The sequence below is a fragment of the Pholis gunnellus genome (genome assembly GCF_910591455.1).
Source record: "Pholis gunnellus genome assembly, chromosome: 1".
Taxonomy (NCBI): Eukaryota; Metazoa; Chordata; class Actinopteri; order Perciformes; family Pholidae; genus Pholis; species Pholis gunnellus.
Genome location: NC_136528.1, coordinates 26,676,008 through 26,692,636, shown reverse-complemented (window position 1 = coordinate 26,692,636; position 16,629 = coordinate 26,676,008). Strand labels below are relative to the sequence as shown.

General features: G+C 40.2%; 1 protein-coding gene across 1 annotated transcript; it reads left to right on the top strand.

Moving 5' to 3' along the window:
• Nucleotides 1–4,798: 4,798 nt before the first annotated feature.
• Nucleotides 4,799–16,600, top strand: ace2 (angiotensin I converting enzyme 2). The gene is made up of 18 exons (XM_079159231.1): nucleotides 4,799–5,094; nucleotides 5,176–5,334; nucleotides 5,483–5,576; nucleotides 6,058–6,201; nucleotides 8,252–8,367; nucleotides 8,492–8,597; nucleotides 9,701–9,798; nucleotides 9,949–10,121; nucleotides 10,489–10,715; nucleotides 11,605–11,749; nucleotides 12,001–12,099; nucleotides 12,903–13,025; nucleotides 13,154–13,332; nucleotides 14,729–14,787; nucleotides 14,930–15,027; nucleotides 15,138–15,254; nucleotides 15,834–16,028; nucleotides 16,123–16,600. Exons 1-18 carry the CDS (start codon nucleotides 4,882–4,884, stop codon nucleotides 16,223–16,225), a joined length of 2,448 nt encoding a protein of 815 aa, XP_079015357.1. The 5' UTR covers nucleotides 4,799–4,881; the 3' UTR covers nucleotides 16,226–16,600.
• Nucleotides 16,601–16,629: the final 29 nt, after the last annotated feature.

The following is a 16,629-nucleotide window of genomic DNA, read 5'->3' as shown; positions in this document are numbered from 1 at the left end:
TTTGCACGCCAGAAATAATAGGAGTTGTAAGCCAAGCGTAAATTCCCAATTCCTAGACGAAAAGGGGGAAAGGGGGAAACAGACAACATCCAAATATATAAATCCACGAGAAACCCGATGAGGTTCGGGCCGACCGCGCGTTATCCCCGGGCGTCAATCCAAAGTTCCCAGATTCTCCTTGAGATCCTCCATCCTGCTGATGGTTTGTGGGATATCACTCACACTCCCGCTCAACACACGCACACACATGCACACACATGCAGGACACAGCTAAGCCCAGGTCAGTGGTGTGAGGATGCGTGTTGAGTCTGCGATCATGGGTTGCCTCCGTGCAGCGTCAAGCCAGCCATAACGAAAAGGAAGCAACGCTCTAAACCTTAAAAATAAGAGGCTGGGTCGAGGAGAATTTAAAATAACACCGATAGGGGAGATTTGCGAAAGCCAGAGGAAATACATAAAACAGAGGCGTTGTCAAAATATAAATCAGCAGCATACAGAATAGGTTTCAAATGCCGGTTTTTATACGCACTAATATTGTTTCATACTCAGACTGCCAGCCATAAGTTTTTATTTTGTAGGTCCGTCCTTGCTTTTCCGGCTGTAGTGTGCTCATATTTCTGGGTATTGATGGAGCCTGTCTGTGGCCTGAGCTGTGCGCAAACTGAGAGGATGAGAGAGAAGACTGAGGTAAAACCCGGAGATGTGGATGTGTTTGGACAGGGAGCGGTCATGACATCCAGACTACAGCTACACGTGTCTCATCATGTCAGGACACACTGACAGAGGAGCATCTTCAACCATGTGACCCTGTAGGTGATCCGCTGATGCAGAGGACTAAAACTACAAGACAAATGTTCATTTCTATTCGTTTTCACTCTCAAACATTTGCACCTGATAACACCTGGACCAATGGAGCAATGCACAGTGGTTGATATATAATTCATAAGCAGACAGCAACGCTCAACTTTAATTGAAGAATTTCAGGTAGTTAATCAGGAGATTTCAACTTATATTTTAGGAGCTAATTAAAAAACATACTTCACATCGTTTTGTCACCTTAATACTTCATGACTTTTCCTGCTTTTATATGATTTTGAACCAATGAAATGTTTAAAAATGTCCCCTTACTTCTGTTTGGTTTTGTTTGGAGACCCCCAGCTGTAAAACGTTGTATTTGTTCGTGAGAGGTCACAACAGGGAGTTACTTCTTTAACACATGTGACGTCATCTGCGGGATGACAGACTGCACTGATATATTAATGAGGTCAGAAGAAGGAAGAGAAAATATCCAGCAAATTGAAAATGAAAGGTTGATTTTGCATTATTTTACACAGACATCAAACAGTGTGACTCTTTAGGACCCCAAACAATAAATAAGCCAATGTCAAATACGAGCATATATGTTTCTTAAGGCTTTCACTAATCAACTATTTATCAACATTTAGATTCTAAATTCTTGGCCTGAAAACCCTGCATTGTTGAAAAAAAATCATTTTTATGCTAAACGCCAGATATTTCTTCTTTATGCTTATTTATTTCCCTTTCTCAAGATTCATTTGAAAGTAGCTTGAAGTAATGACACTGAAAACACGTTTGATAGTATAAAACTATTTACATTAGGTCCACATTTTTATATTATAAACTGATAATAACTTAACTTTGAATATCCCAGACTAGTGCTTTAAATATGCAGGAAAGAGAGACATTATACCACTCTTCTGTCACGTTACCAGATATTTTATGAAGAAAATGGTATTTAGTGTAACTCGCATTCATTACTTTGTGTCCTTATGTTGTCTTTAGAGGCGACGAGAAAGCTCCACCTGCTGGCAGCAGAACACAGTTTGGCTTCAATGAAAGAGAAACTTACAAATTAAAGTAGTTCTGCATTAATGCATGATTTCAAAAATGTTTTTTGCAGAATAATAAAAAATTCAGAATGATAATTCAGAATGATACAAGTTAAGGTCAGTGGCTGGATCTAATAGTTTTTAAATGGTGCTTTAATTGTGCTTGGCTTCAGAGGCGGCTATGTGGGGACATGTGTCAAGTCAAGTACCTCGAGTTTGGGGAAACGATGCACATGCACAAAGCTGTTTGCCTGTTTCGAGTACTGTTGTGGTCATGTGCTCGTAGTTAATATTTCTGTTAAAGAAGATGCGGTCGCCATGAAAAATGTGGATTATCTTTGGTTGGTGCCATCAGCCGCTGGATGTCGTTATAGACCAAACCTCTGGTAAAAATAACCAGATGTAATGTGGCGTGGTGCTGTTAACCATCCAACCATGATAAACAAGTCACAACAATTAACAATTTAAGAAGCACACGATCAAAAATAGTTCAGTCCCAAAGTGTTGGAGATGTTTCCTTCACTCCCGGCCAGTTTCAGACTATTGTAGATGATTAGAAAGCAATACAGGACAAAACGATATTTAAATGCAAAATATTGCAGAATAAACCGATAGAATATAATGCAGGGTACACTTCACTGCATCCCCCTGCTCAAACACTGAGAATTTAAACTGTGAACTCAGAAAAGTTCACCTAGCAGGAGAGGAGCCTCCAGTATACTGAAGCTAAACGATGTCCAGTGAACAGATTTCTTTTTTTTTGCTGAGTTGAGTTCCAGGTTGCTAAGCCAGGCTGTTGTGTTTTTCATTCAAAGTGATTATCCTATAGCCTCGAGGCTCAGTCTGTATATATAGACATGTCTGCAGTAAACTTGCTGTGGCAGCAAATCTGAGGTGGCATAGATTGACAGTGACCTGTCATGCACTTCACTCCGAGCTGCCGAGAAGACAAGCGTGACAACAAATAGTACAATGTTCTATGTTTGCTTCCCAGCAAGCAGTAAACCATGCATTGATGATTCATAATGAGCCGAGTGGAATGAACAGTAGCGTTGCTTGTTCAAACGGACAGTGTGAAATTGTGCGTGCCTTTATATTTGTCCATAACTCGAACATATCTGGATGTGCTGTACACGCTTGGATTTCATGTTTTCTCTACACATGTTACTGTAAAGCTCTTTGTGACCTGTGTTAAAAAAGGTATATACAATATAGTTTTACTTACTTACATTTTTACCCTTCATCTCCTTTTATTTTGAATGTCACGCGTGGTGATCATTGCTTTAAATCCTATAAATTTGACATTTGACATCCGCAGTGTCATGATATGACATAGATCCTATATCTGCATAGAGAAGTGAACTGACACAATAAGTGTTTTTTTTTTACAGACGTGGACACTGCACACTCAAGGCTCGGGTGTTTTCAGAAACTGGCTGATCAGAATAAGAGTGATAACAAAAATATTTTTTCTGGGGAACCCCTCTTTAAAAATGACCATGCTACTTTACTTCTACACCACTACATCTCAGAGGTAAATATTTTACTTTACTTTTTTACTGCACTACATGTGACAGAGTTGCTAGTTATTTTGTCACTTACATTGAAACCACATTAAGAAGAGAACGCTTCACAGCTGATATAGACAGGAAGAACACTTCCAGCAACCAATACAGTTTAATCTACATATGGTCATGTAAGTATTGTTTACAGCACGACAGACAGAACAACAATGTGAACCTGCCTTTTTATCAACAAGATCACACCAACTGTGTCCACAGGAGCGCACTGTTGCATCAGATTCGTGTTCCCTGGAACTTTATACAGGTGCACAGCCTTTGAGTGCATTTGCTGCTCTGCTCTTGAAACATTATCAATTAACAGAATGGCACTTCAACAGCACAAGTAAATGAATGTATGACGTACAAGCCTGAATCTGAGCACTAATGAGTGTCAAGCTAACAAAAACTAATTGTAACCTGAGGCCAGAGTTAGTTTCATGTCTTTATTTTATTGATGTTTTAGTAGGTTATTGCTTGATTTGTTGTAGAGAAAGAGATTATTAAAGTATCTTCTGCTGTTGGTAATAAATCCGAATAATAAACCTTGCCCTTGTGGCTAATTTCTTATCAGCGTTTAGGGCCTAACAGTGCATGACTTGTATATTATCTGGTGCTGGGAAATCCACCGCTAACCAGATAAGAAGGTTGGATCCTTGTCTAATGCTATTGTTTCCTGTTTCCTTGACTTTTCCCCTCAAAGGGACATGTTTGTCTAAGAAATGACACTCCAGTAAGAAAATCAGTAGAAAAAACAAGGAACCCAAGTGCACTTTTTCCTCCACTATCTTATATTTTGTCCATGATAGGGATAATAAACACTTTATTGATATGGAAGCTTTCAAAAACAAGCAATAAAAAGTAAATCAATTCCAAGAGATTAAATCAAATCAAATAATTAAACATTTATAACAAATTCCATCAGTTGAGAAAAAGTCAACTGATATAAATGAGTTTTCAGAAGACATTTAAAAGAATACATCTTGTCTTATAATCCCAATGGTGACAATTTCTTCTACAGTTTGTTCATCATTTAAAGTTTTTTGGTGTTTTTTTAATGTACTGTAAGGTGATGAATGTTTATTGTATTGATGATAATGTAAAGATTGGTCATCCTGCTTTCCTGCTCATAACATCAGGCTTTTAATTGTATGCCAACACACTTAGAATAATGTGTTATCAGGCTTATAGGAAACGGACCTTTTTATTTGCTCATTATACAAATTACTACCTGTACAGCTTTTGAAAGAGATCGTGTGTCTATTTTGCGACTGATAATGTATCCAAGTATGACACAGACTCTCCCCTTATGTGAAGACAGCCCAGTGATCTCCTATCTGTTAATGAAAACTCAGATACACCCTCAGTTACAACTCTGCTGTCCAAAGGCCAAGGCAGCGCAGAAGGTTATTGAAACTGTATAACAGAGTACAGTGAGTCCTTCTCACACTTAGTTTTGTTTGTGTGTTTGGATGGAGGCAGCTGAAGCAGCCAAGATGTCTGCTAGGGTTCTCGTAGCGTTGCTGGCTGTGTCCTGCGCTGTTTCTGCTCAGTCAGATCTGGAGAACAAGGTGAAGGTGTTCCTGAAGACGTTCGACGAGGAGGCCACCCGGCGTATGTACCAGTACTCGCTGGCCTCGTGGGCCTACAACACCAACATCACAAAGGAGAACTCGGACAAACTGGTGAGCATTCGGAAACCTTTGTGTCGGAGCTGCTGTAGATTGATAACTGTATTTTGACGTGTGTCTTTTCATTCTACCCAGTCAGAGCAGGGGCAAATCTGGGGCAAGTTCTACACCAATATGTCAGAGGAGTCCCGGCAGTTCCCCATCGACCAGATCAATGATGCAACAATCAAATTACAGCTCATCTCCCTACAAGACAAAGGCTCTGGTGCCCTATCCGCAGAAAAAGCTGAACATGTAAGACTCGTTCTTTTTGGATAAGTCTTAAAATAGGCTCTTTTCATTGTTTGTAAAAGCTGCAAAAACACATCTTCTGGACTACTTCTTCAGTGCTTCATCAACCTAAACATTTGATCTTTGCATTTTCTTTTAAATCTACTTGTAGCTCAGTAAGGTCATGAGTGAAATGAGCACAATCTACAGCACAGCGACGGTGTGTCTCATGGACGACCCGGAAACCTGCCAGACTTTGGAGCCAGGTACGACTCTGTTAATAAGGAGCGGTTATGGTGACGTGGCTGCCTGCTACTGTCAGATAAAGCAGTTTATAATTAACATAGTCACTGAGAAAAGGACAACGTTTTTGAACAGAGGTTTTACCAAGATACTGTAATGCATTTTGGGAATTATGTTCTGACCACTATTATTGATACTGTTTAGTTCTTTCATTTTGAACAACAAACAGGAAACAGGACAAATACAGGATCACGCCTGCATCTGTTCACTGCCTGAAAGTACACTTAAACAATTACAATTTTGAGGTACTTTTACTTTACTTGAGTATTATCTATTTTATGCCACTATATACTTCTACTCCACTACATTTTAGAGCGAAATATTATACTTTCCACTCCACTATATTCATCTGATAGCTAGAGTTACGAGTTACTTTTCAGTTTAAGATTTACAATAAAAACTGTGATGAGTTTATAAAATGCAGTACATTGTAACTGTTTACAGGCCTGGAGCATGTAATGGCCAACAGCCAGGACTACTTTGAGCGTCTGCATGTGTGGGAGGGCTGGAGGAGAGAGGTGGGGAAGAGAATGAGGCCTCTCTACGAAGACTATGTGGATCTGAAGAATGAAGCTGCCAAACTAAACGGTGACACAGCTAAAAAGAATACATGTTGCCACGGCCGATGTTTACTTGATGACGTAAAATGTTTTAAATGTGTGAATGACATACTCTTGCTAATTCTGGATGGAAACTGAATATGGCTTAAATAATTACCACACTTTCATATAATCCAGTGGAAATACTTTGGCAAGAAGACTACATTTGTAAAGGTACTATATGGATAATCTAATACTCTAGATTATGCGTAGGACAAACACAGAGCTGATAATGTTCAGTGATCATACATGACAGATCCTTACAAGAGCTTCTTGTAACACAGTTGACAAACAGCTGTGTTACCTGGCATACAGTGGGGAAAAAAAGTATTTAGTCAGCCACCAATTGTGCAAGTTCTCCCACTTAAAAAGATGAGAGAGGCCTGTAATTTTCATCATAGGTATACCTCAACTATGAGAGACAAAATGAGAAAAGAAAATCCAGAAAATCACATTGTCTGATTTTTAAAGAATTTATTTATAAATTATGGTGGAAAATAAGTATTTGGTCAATAACAAAAGTTCATCTCAATACTTTGATATATACCCTTTGTTGGCAATGACAGAGGTCAAACGTTTTCTGTAAGTCTTCACAAGGTTTTCACACACTGTTGCTGGTATTTTGGCCCATTCCTCCATGCAGAGCTCCTCTAGAGCAGTGATGTTTTGGGGCTGTCTCTGGGCAACACGGACTTTCAACTCCCTCCAAAGATTTTCTATGGGGTTGAGATCTGGAGACTGGCTAGGCCACTCCAGGACCTTGAAATGCTTCTTACGAAGCCACTCCTTCGTTGCCCGGGCGGTGTGTTTGGGATCATTGTCGTGCTGAAAGACCCAGCCACGTTTCATCTTCAACGCCCTTGCTGATGGAAGGAGGTTTTCACTCAAAATCTCACGATACATGGCCCCGTTCATTCTTTCCTTTACACGGATCAGTCGTCCTGGTCCCTTTGCAGAAAAACAGCCCCAAAGCATGATGTTTCCACCCCCATGCTTCACAGTAGGTATGGTGTTCTTTGGATGCAACTCAGCATTCTTTCTCCTCCAAACACGACTAGTTGAGTTTCTATCAAAAGGTTCTATTTTGGTTTCATCTGACCATCTGACATTCTCCCAATCCTCTTCTGGATCATCCAAATGCTCTCTAGCAAACTTCAGACGGGCCTGGACCTGTACTGGCTTGAGCAGGGGGACACGTCTGGCACTGCAGGATTTGAGTCCCTGGCGGCGTAGTGTGTTACTGATGGTAGCCTTTGGTACTTTGGTCCCAGCTCTCTGCAGGTCATTCACTAGGTCCCCCCGTGTGGTTCTGGGATTTTTGCTCACCGTTCTTGTGATCATTTTGACCCCACGGGGTGAGATCTTGCGTGGAGCCCCAGATCGAGGGACATTATCAGTGGTCTTGTAGGTCTTCCATTTTCTAATAATTGCTCCCACAGTTGATTTCTTCACACCAAGCTGCTTACCAATTGCAGATTCAGTCTTCCCAGCCTGGTGCAGGTCTACAATTTTGTTTCTGGTGTCCTTTGACAGCTCTTTGGTCTTGGCCATAGTGGAGTTTGGAGTGTGACTGAGGTTGTGGACAGGTGTCTTTTATACTGATAATGAGTTCAAATAGGTGCCATTAATACAGGTAACGAGTGGAGGACAGAGGAGCTTCTTAAAGAAGAAGTTACAGGTCTGTGAAAGCCAGAAATCTTGTTTGTATATAGGTGACCAAATACTTATTTTCCACCATAATTTGCAAATAAATTCTTTAAAAATCAGACAATGTGATTTTCTGGATTTTTTTTTCTCATTTTGTCTCTCATAGTTGAGGTGTACCTATGATGAAAATTACAGGCCTCTCTCATCTTTTTAAGTGGGAGAACTTGCACAATTGGTGGCTGACTAAATACTTTTTTTCCCCACTGTATCATAACATCTAACTAATTAGAAAACACTAAAAAAAAAACACCCTCTGGTAGTGACAGTTTTTGTAATCTGAAATGTGTCTTTCTCTCTCTTGATCGGATCATCTCTGACTCACACTCTCACAGGTTTTGAAGACTATGGAGCGTACTGGAGAAATAACTATGAGACCATTGAGGAGGACGTCCGGTACAAGTACACCAGAGATCAGCTGATGGAAGATGTCCGTTCTGTATACAAAGAGGTGCGTCTCATACCAGTGGATTGAATGTCTCTTGTGTTAGAGCACCTATATCAACAAGAAGAGGAATGTATGTTTATTATTGTCTGTGTGAAGTAATCGACAACAACTATTTTTTCTTTGACAGATCATGCCCTTATACAAGGAGCTGCATGCCTATGTGAGAGCCAAGCTTATGGGGGTCTACACAGGACACATTGATTCAGAAGGACCTCTGCCAGCCCACCTGCTGGGTATGTCTCGTCTCGCTTCACCCCCAAAAAGTGTATAGTATTGAAATGGAAAAATGTTACAGAAAATTGCTGTGCACTAGTAGAGCAAGTTGTAAAGTCCAACATGTAACAACAAATCTGTACTGTAACTCAGGCCTGAAACAGCAGAATAATATTATCATAAATGACCTTATAACTTGTTCCTACGGTGCATTAAATGTCACCATATAGAGAATACATCCTCAGAGCAGGACGATTTGAATGTACGTGGAAGTTTTAAAGAGACAGTTCTCCCCAAAATAGAAAAAATACATATTTATTTTTTGTATTACCTGCTGTAGTGCTCGTTTTTTAATCTAGATTGTTTTGGTGGCAGTTGCCTAGTTTTGGAGGTATCGGCTGTAGAGATGTCTGCCATCTCTCCAATATAAAGGGACTATGTATGGTGCTTGGCTTGTGGTGCTCAAAGTGCCAAAACAATGAATTGGAAAAACTCAACAGCAATGTCTCTTTCCAGAAATCATGACACGGTTACTCACGATAATCCACAGACCTTGTTGTGAGCCGTTTCATGTATGGACTATGGTTGAAAGAAATGGTTATGTGGATTATCTTGAGTTATCTTGATTTTCTTGAACTCACACTGAAATAATCTAGATTGATAAATAGCACTACAGGTAAGCGGAAATATACGTATTCTAGATTTCTTTTGTGTGAACTGTCCCTTTAAGTCCCAGTCCAGAACTTGCGCATGTTAGTTAAAGTTAGGTTTATTGTTGTCATATATATATAAACACATACACAACATGTATGCTCCCTCTGTTGCCCCTGTGTGACTACCACTTACACTTTGTTTACGTTTGATTGAAGAGGATGAACAAGCAGAGGGACATGTGTACTTTGAAGTTTTAAAGTGCTCATGTTTTTGATGTTTGGTAAAGACATATTTACTGATTTGTTTGGTTGTTTAAAGGTAACAACACAGGGAAAAAGACATGCAACCTTTGTGAAATAATGGATATATTCCGTGTTCAGCTGAAATGAACTGGTCTACTGTAGGAGGAATAAGCTCAGTGTCTCCTTCGATTACTTACAGTTAGAAATAATTTGTGTTGATTGTTCAGGTGACATGTGGGGAAGATTCTGGACCAACCTGTACCCTCTGTCAGTCCCCTACCCTCTTAAAGAAGATATTGATGTCAGCAAAACCATGTTGGCGGAGGTGCAGTACAACTTAGTTGATTATGATATTCTGTGTTGATAAAATGTATAGTCTTATAGCGCATGCAGTGATAAAGATATTAAAGTAACAAGACGCTAAAATCCTCTATCGGAAGTGAGATTGTCCGTCAAATGTCAATTTGACTTTCAGGGCTGGACTGAGCTTCAGCTTTTCAAAGAAGCAGAGGAGTTCTTCATGTCTGTGGGCCTGTACAAGATGTTCCCAAACTTCTGGGAAAAATCCATGCTGGTGAAGCCTGAGGACGGACGCAAGGTGGTCTGTCACCCCACAGCCTGGGACATGGGAAACAAAGAGGACTTTAGGTAGGAAGACCCACAGACATATTAAGAGCTGTATATATTCATGTTCAAAAAGCAGGTTGACCTAAACACAAGCAGCTCTTTGTTCAAAAATGTGTTTTGTGTGCTGTGTTGAGAACACTTATCTAACTATAGATCAGTACATGAGAGCCATAAATATGAACATGAACAATAATGTTGCTTTATCTCTGAGTCATTCTTTCCTGCTGATAAAGATAACTAAAGTCTCTATGTCGTCAAAACATGTTGAACACATTGGGCTTCAGTGTCTGACTCATCAGAAACATGTTGTTTTATTGGTACAGTGTATCTGATATGGCATCATGCTACGTCTTCGTCCCCACATTATAACGGCCTGTGATGTCTTCAGGATCAAAATGTGCACCAAGGTTAACATGGACGACTTCCTCACGGTGCACCACGAGATGGGTCACAACCAGTACCAGATGGCTTACCGTAACCTGTCCTACCTCCTGAGGGACGGCGCCAACGAGGGGTTCCACGAGGCTGTCGGAGAAATCATGTCTCTCTCTGCTGCAACGCCCAAACACCTGCAGAGCCTGAATCTCCTACCTGTTGACTTCATTTATGACAATGGTACTACTGATTGAAGATAACACTGATAATTATCAAACCAAAGAAATGTTGCCTCTCCAAAACACGAACGCTGCTACAGTCGATTCTTTTGTAATAACAATGGATGAAATGACTATGGTGTAAACCAGCATCAAACAGCAGACGGATACAATTAGTGACAAAAGGTCTAACATTGAACTGCTGAAAAGCCAGACGTTTCCTTTGGGAGTTAGTGGCCAAAACAGAGCAAACAGGAAGTGAATATTGGACTTACAGTATATTCGTCAGTAAAGGTCTGCTAGCGTTTTTTTTTTACATCAATTTAGATAATATGTCAATGTTGAGCTTACACTGACCCTAAATGGCCAAAAAAGTGCAGGTTTAACTTTTAGCCTCAAAATCAAAGAAGGGTTGATGAATATTCTATTAACCAAGGTCAATTCACCGGGCCGAAAGCCATAGAAATCATCAATCTGGACACAATATGAAGTTGTCACCCGATGGTGACAAATGGACTGAACTGAGTTCTGAAAAAACCAGAGCAGGTATGAGTAATGTGTCTCTGGGTTGCTGCCCTCGAATGGCATGTAGGATAAAAATAGCTTCAGCACCGTTGTGGCCACCAGCACAGACCGTGTCACACCTGCATTCACCTGTTTACTGCAGTGAAACCACTGTTATACAAACTCTCTTCTACTTATAGAGTCCGACATACACGTATCAACAGCATATCAAACGCAGAGGGCTGAACACTTCTCAGTTCCGCAGAAATGTCCCAGAAACAAATATTATTTCTCTGCAAAAAAATGTTGTTTCATAGCTTAACTTCTACAGTGATGTACAGACCAGCTTCCTGAGCCTTTTCCCTTCCTACGTCATAAAATGTTTTGTGTTTTTTTTTGCCTTGTAGATACGGAGATCAACTTCCTGATGAAACAGGCGCTCACCATCGTGGCCACGCTGCCATTCACCTACATGCTGGAGGAGTGGAGGTGGCAGGTGTTTGCGGGGAAAATCACCAAGGATAATTGGATGCAGCGCTGGTGGGAGATGAAGTAAGCTGAGACATATGAGGTGTCTGCAAATAATCCAGTTCATTTATGCAGCCTGTGAAAATTCACGGGTAAATTGTATACAACCCTGCTGACGTGTTAATCCCTTTAATCAAATATGGTCATGACGAAATCTGAGGTGGACACACTGCAGGCGAGTGTCGTCACTTTTCCTGTTGTGTGACCTCAGCGGCTGCTTCAGTGCGGTTACAGCATGGGCCCGCGTCAGTGCTGACTCTCTGTTGTCGTGACAGGAGGGAGCTGGTGGGGGTGGTGGAGCCAGTGCCGAGAGACGAGACCTACTGTGACCCGCCTGCTCTGTTCCATGTATCTGGAGACTACTCTTTCATCAGGTAACACTATTAATGATAATAGTAATATAATAATGATCATTATCTTTAGCCAGTCTGAATCTTTACTTTCTCAAAAGCAGTGACTGGATGTTCTGTCTGTGTTATGGTTGTCAATAGATTTTAAAAACGTTTTAACATATTTCAATAAAACATATTGATCTAAGGAACAAGAAACATTAGTTTTTGGTGCAGAACCATTTCCTCACGTTAATTCCTTGACATTTCAAAATCAAGCACTTTAAAAAAATAGTCTGATGAACTACGGCACTCACCATGTTTTCTTTTCACATTTATATGTTTTTCTATTATACCGATAAATTTTGCCCAGAATCCTGCCAACCCGCCTCCCCTAAAAAGTTGCTTACTGTAAAACTTGCCTGTGAATACCTGTTTAACAGATTCAAAAGTCAACTATTTTAATTTACATGCATAACTCAAATTATGTAACAAAAATACAAATTTTAAGCCAAACCATGATCCTTTACTTAACCTAACCAAGTAATTATGCAGGCTAAACTTGATGAAGTCGTTAGTTATAATGCAGTTTAGTTATATGGGAATATATTTTAGTTGGAGACAGGGCTGCACAAAGACATGCTTTAGATGGCTTTTAGCTTTACTCTTGGTTGTGGCTGTTGGCTGCATACGGCCAAATGAAGAATCACACACCTTTACAAACGAGACGGAGTAGCTGAGAAGTAAAACCGTGAGAGAGATTTAAGTGTGTGTGTGTGTGTGTGTGTGTGTGTGTGTGTGTGTGTGTGTGTGTGTGTGTGTGTGATGGCCGCTGGTTGTGAATACAGGTACTTCACGAGGACCATCTACCAGTTCCAGTTCCAGAAAGCGCTCTGCGATGCCGCTGGTCATACAGGTGCCTTGTCTACATGTGACATCACTAATTCTACAGCAGCAGGAACCAAACTGAGGTACGAACGACTTCCTGCACCTCTGGGAAGGCTGTCACAGAATCAGATGTAGTTGTGGTTGTACCTGTGAAATGCAAAGGTCATTTATCATCATCATCATCATCATTATCATCAATGTTTCGTTTTAGGGATATGTTAGAGCTGGGAAGGTCCCAGTCCTGGACCAGGGCTTTGCATACGATATCCGGTGATTTTAAGATGGACGCCCGTCCTCTGTTGGATTATTTCCAAAAGCTTCATGATTGGCTGAAGGCAGAAAACAAGAAACACAACAGGACTGTAGGTTGGAAGACAGATATACATCCATGTGAGTGCAAACGATACTTACATTGAAGATTATTATCACCACTAAAATAAAAAACAATTTGATCAAAGTTTGTTTCGGGTAATTCGCCTATTAGCTTTCTTGTCGAGAGTTATGATAGATAATGATGCTACCACCAGCAGCTGGTTAGCTTAGCTTAGCTCAGAGACTGGGAACTGGGGGAAACAGCTAGCTTGGATCTGTACCAGCACCTCTCAAGCTCGCTAATGAACACATCATAGCTTAGTTGTTTAATTTGTACAAAAAAAGAAAATGTAAAAAACAACACGTTGTGGTTTTATGGGAGGTTTTGTGACAGACTATTTCTTGTCCAGTAATTTAGCATAGTCTTGTCGTCACCATGACGTTTTCAGGGCAACCATAGTCATCCATACCATAATCATAGTGGACACATTACCCCCATTAAATCCACAATGTGTTCTTTTTACACTGTGCTTTTTCTACAGTATGTACAAAGCAGATATAATGTGTTAATTAGAGAGTTTTAAAGTTGCTGATGGGTAGATTTTATTGCATTTGGACAGAGCCAGGCTAGGAGTTTCCCCCTGTTTCAGTCTGTGTGCTAAGCTAACCATTTCGAGCTTTGTATTCATTGTGAAGATATGTATACATTTTCTCATCTTACTCTTAGCAAAACAGTAAATAAGCATATTGCCCAAAATGCTGAGCAATTCCTTTAAGCCTCCCTTCTATACTGCTTATCTGGGTTGAGTGTATCTATTCTGCCATATCAAGTTCATGTCGCATTTAAGTCCACACCAAACACAGTTATTTGAACCATTTTTGATAGATTTGAAATTTTTGCCGGAGGCATATACAACTCTCTCACCATTACGTAATAATTACTTCTGATGAAATGTTTGCTCTGCCACTTGAAACAAGTGCACTGAAGTAAAAAAGCAGAAGCAGAAAAAACACAGACTTAAGTCACTACGGTTTTCGTGACAAATATTTGCATGACCAAACCACATTTCACATTACCACATAATGAAGAAAAATGGTTGTGATTGCAACTTGCTTGAATTTTTACTCTTTACTTCATGTTTCATGACTTATAAGTAACACAATGTCGATCACATGTCCAGGGGGCTTGTGTACACCAAGTTTGATTGTATCATTGATATATACTTTTGCTGTAGTAAAATTCCATCAAATTGTAAAGACCTGTTCACCGTCCCTGTCTGTACAGGTCAGCCAGTAATTGGTTGCTATTAGATGATGTGATGGCAGTTTAAGTGCATGCAATGATATCCAAAAACAAATGCATGGGCTGTATTCACGGTCAGCCAAATGTGTTATGTGCTATGCTTAGTGAAGATTTGATGAAATGTTTTTATCAAACTGAACTAATGATTAGATTTTTTTTGTTTGTTTACAGATTCAGGGGATGCCATTAAAGTCAGGCTCAGTTTGAAGGCTGCCATGGGTGATGAAGCTGTGAGTATTATTAATCATTATCAGAATAGTTATTGGAGAATGAGGGTATCTGACTACACGGGAAGTGTATTTTGCCCCTTTGAAGTGAACTTCAGTCGGTTTGATATCATGGTAGATATTAATCAACTGAAATGTGTTTCAGTATTCCTGGAACGCCAACGAGCTGTACCTCTTCAAGGCCAACATTGCTTACGCTTTGAGGCAGTACTACAGCCAAAAGAACGAGAGCCTGGACTTCACGTCGGTACCATCCTGAGACCACAAACAAATATGAAGATATTTTATGCTTTCATCTGACTATCTTTTGTTACCACATTTGTTCGAGAGCTTTTCTTGGTTTGTGCCAGCAGAGCAGGGAATGTCCGTGCCTATGATGAGACTCCCAGGATCTCCTTCTACATTTTGGTCACCAACCCAACCAGTCCCTCCACGAATATCCCAAAAGTTGATGTGGAGGCTGCCATACGGTGAGGGACAAGCTACATTCAACATGTGACAAGTGTGTTATGATTACATACGGCATGTTCCAAAACACTGCGTGCAGTATACTTGTTTTGTTTGAGCAGCTGTAATAGCCGAGCTTATTACATTTTTAGTCACACTTATTCTGCTGACGGCAATGCTGGTGTGTCGGACCAGCGCTTTGGTCCAGACTGAAGTATCTCCACAACTATTGGTTGATTTCCCACAAAATGTTGTACAAGACGTTCGTTAGTGCCCAGACGATGAATCCTAATGACGTTGGCGATCCTCTGACTCTTCTTCTAGCGCCACCAACAGGTTAATGTTCAAGTCTCAACAGCTACTGGATGGACTGGAACATCATTTTGTACAGAGCTACATGATTCTCTGACAATTCATCTAGCATCACCACGACAACTATTTTGATGCAGTCATTCATGAATTGCAAAATCTTGAAAGCCTCACAGAGCTGTTAGCGCTCCAGTTCAATTGCTATAATTGCTATAATCCACTCAGTGTGACCTTTCACTACAGACAGTTGATAAGTGTGAGCAATAATAAACCCATTTTTATAATGGTCCCAGGTTAAGTCGAGGCAGAATCAACGATGCCTTCCAATTGGATGACCGGACGCTGGAATTCGAGGGTATCCTAGCAACGCTCGCCCCTCCCGTGGAGCAGCCGGTGGAGGTGTGGCTGGTGGTGTTTGGGGTGGTCATGGGAGTCGTGGTGCTCGCGGGCGTCTTCCTTGTCATCTCCGGTATCAGAGAGCGCAAGAAGTGAGTTTCTGGTCTCGAGATTGTTTCTACGGTGTTGGACTGGTTTACTTCCATAACTGTGAGACATAACTATGTGTTTCTTGTGTGTTTGTAGGAAATCTGCAAAGAAACCCATGGACAATCCATACGATACGAACATTGATGGAGAAATTAACAAAGCCTATGAGGACAATGACAATGAACAAACTGGTTTATGAGTCCACTGAAGAACAGAGGGAAGGTGTTGTTCTGCAACATGTGTTTACTTGTTATACATTTTAGTCTGTCAGGTTAGTGATTATCCTTGTAAAACAGTATACTTAATTGCAGGTAATTGCAGTATACAAAATTTACGTCCATGTGAATCTATTCAAAGTGTACTATTTTTGACACACTAATATTATACTTACTATAAGTAGTATAGTAGTACAACTACACTTAAGTTGCCTTGACTGTGCTATTTTGAGTATAGTTTTTTGTAATAATAATGGACATTTACCTTGTATTATGTGTATATTTAAATTACATGGAATTTTACTCACATCTCTTTATTAATGTATATCAGAAAGTGTTAAATAAACAAAGTTATTATCACATCACCTTTATTTTGAATATTAAATTG

What these genes read in the sequence shown, in the direction of transcription:
- ace2 (XM_079159231.1), top strand. Translation starts at nt 4,882, where the DNA reads ATGGAGGCAGCTGAAGCAGCCAAGATGTCTGCTAGGGTTCTCGTAGCG. An exon ending in TGAAGCTGCCAAACTAAACG is followed by an intron (nt 6,202 to 8,251) that starts GTGACACAGCTA and finishes ACACTCTCACAG; the next exon opens with GTTTTGAAGACTATGGAGCG. An exon ending in GATGTGGAGGCTGCCATACG is followed by an intron (nt 15,255 to 15,833) that starts GTGAGGGACAAG and finishes TAATGGTCCCAG; the next exon opens with GTTAAGTCGAGGCAGAATCA.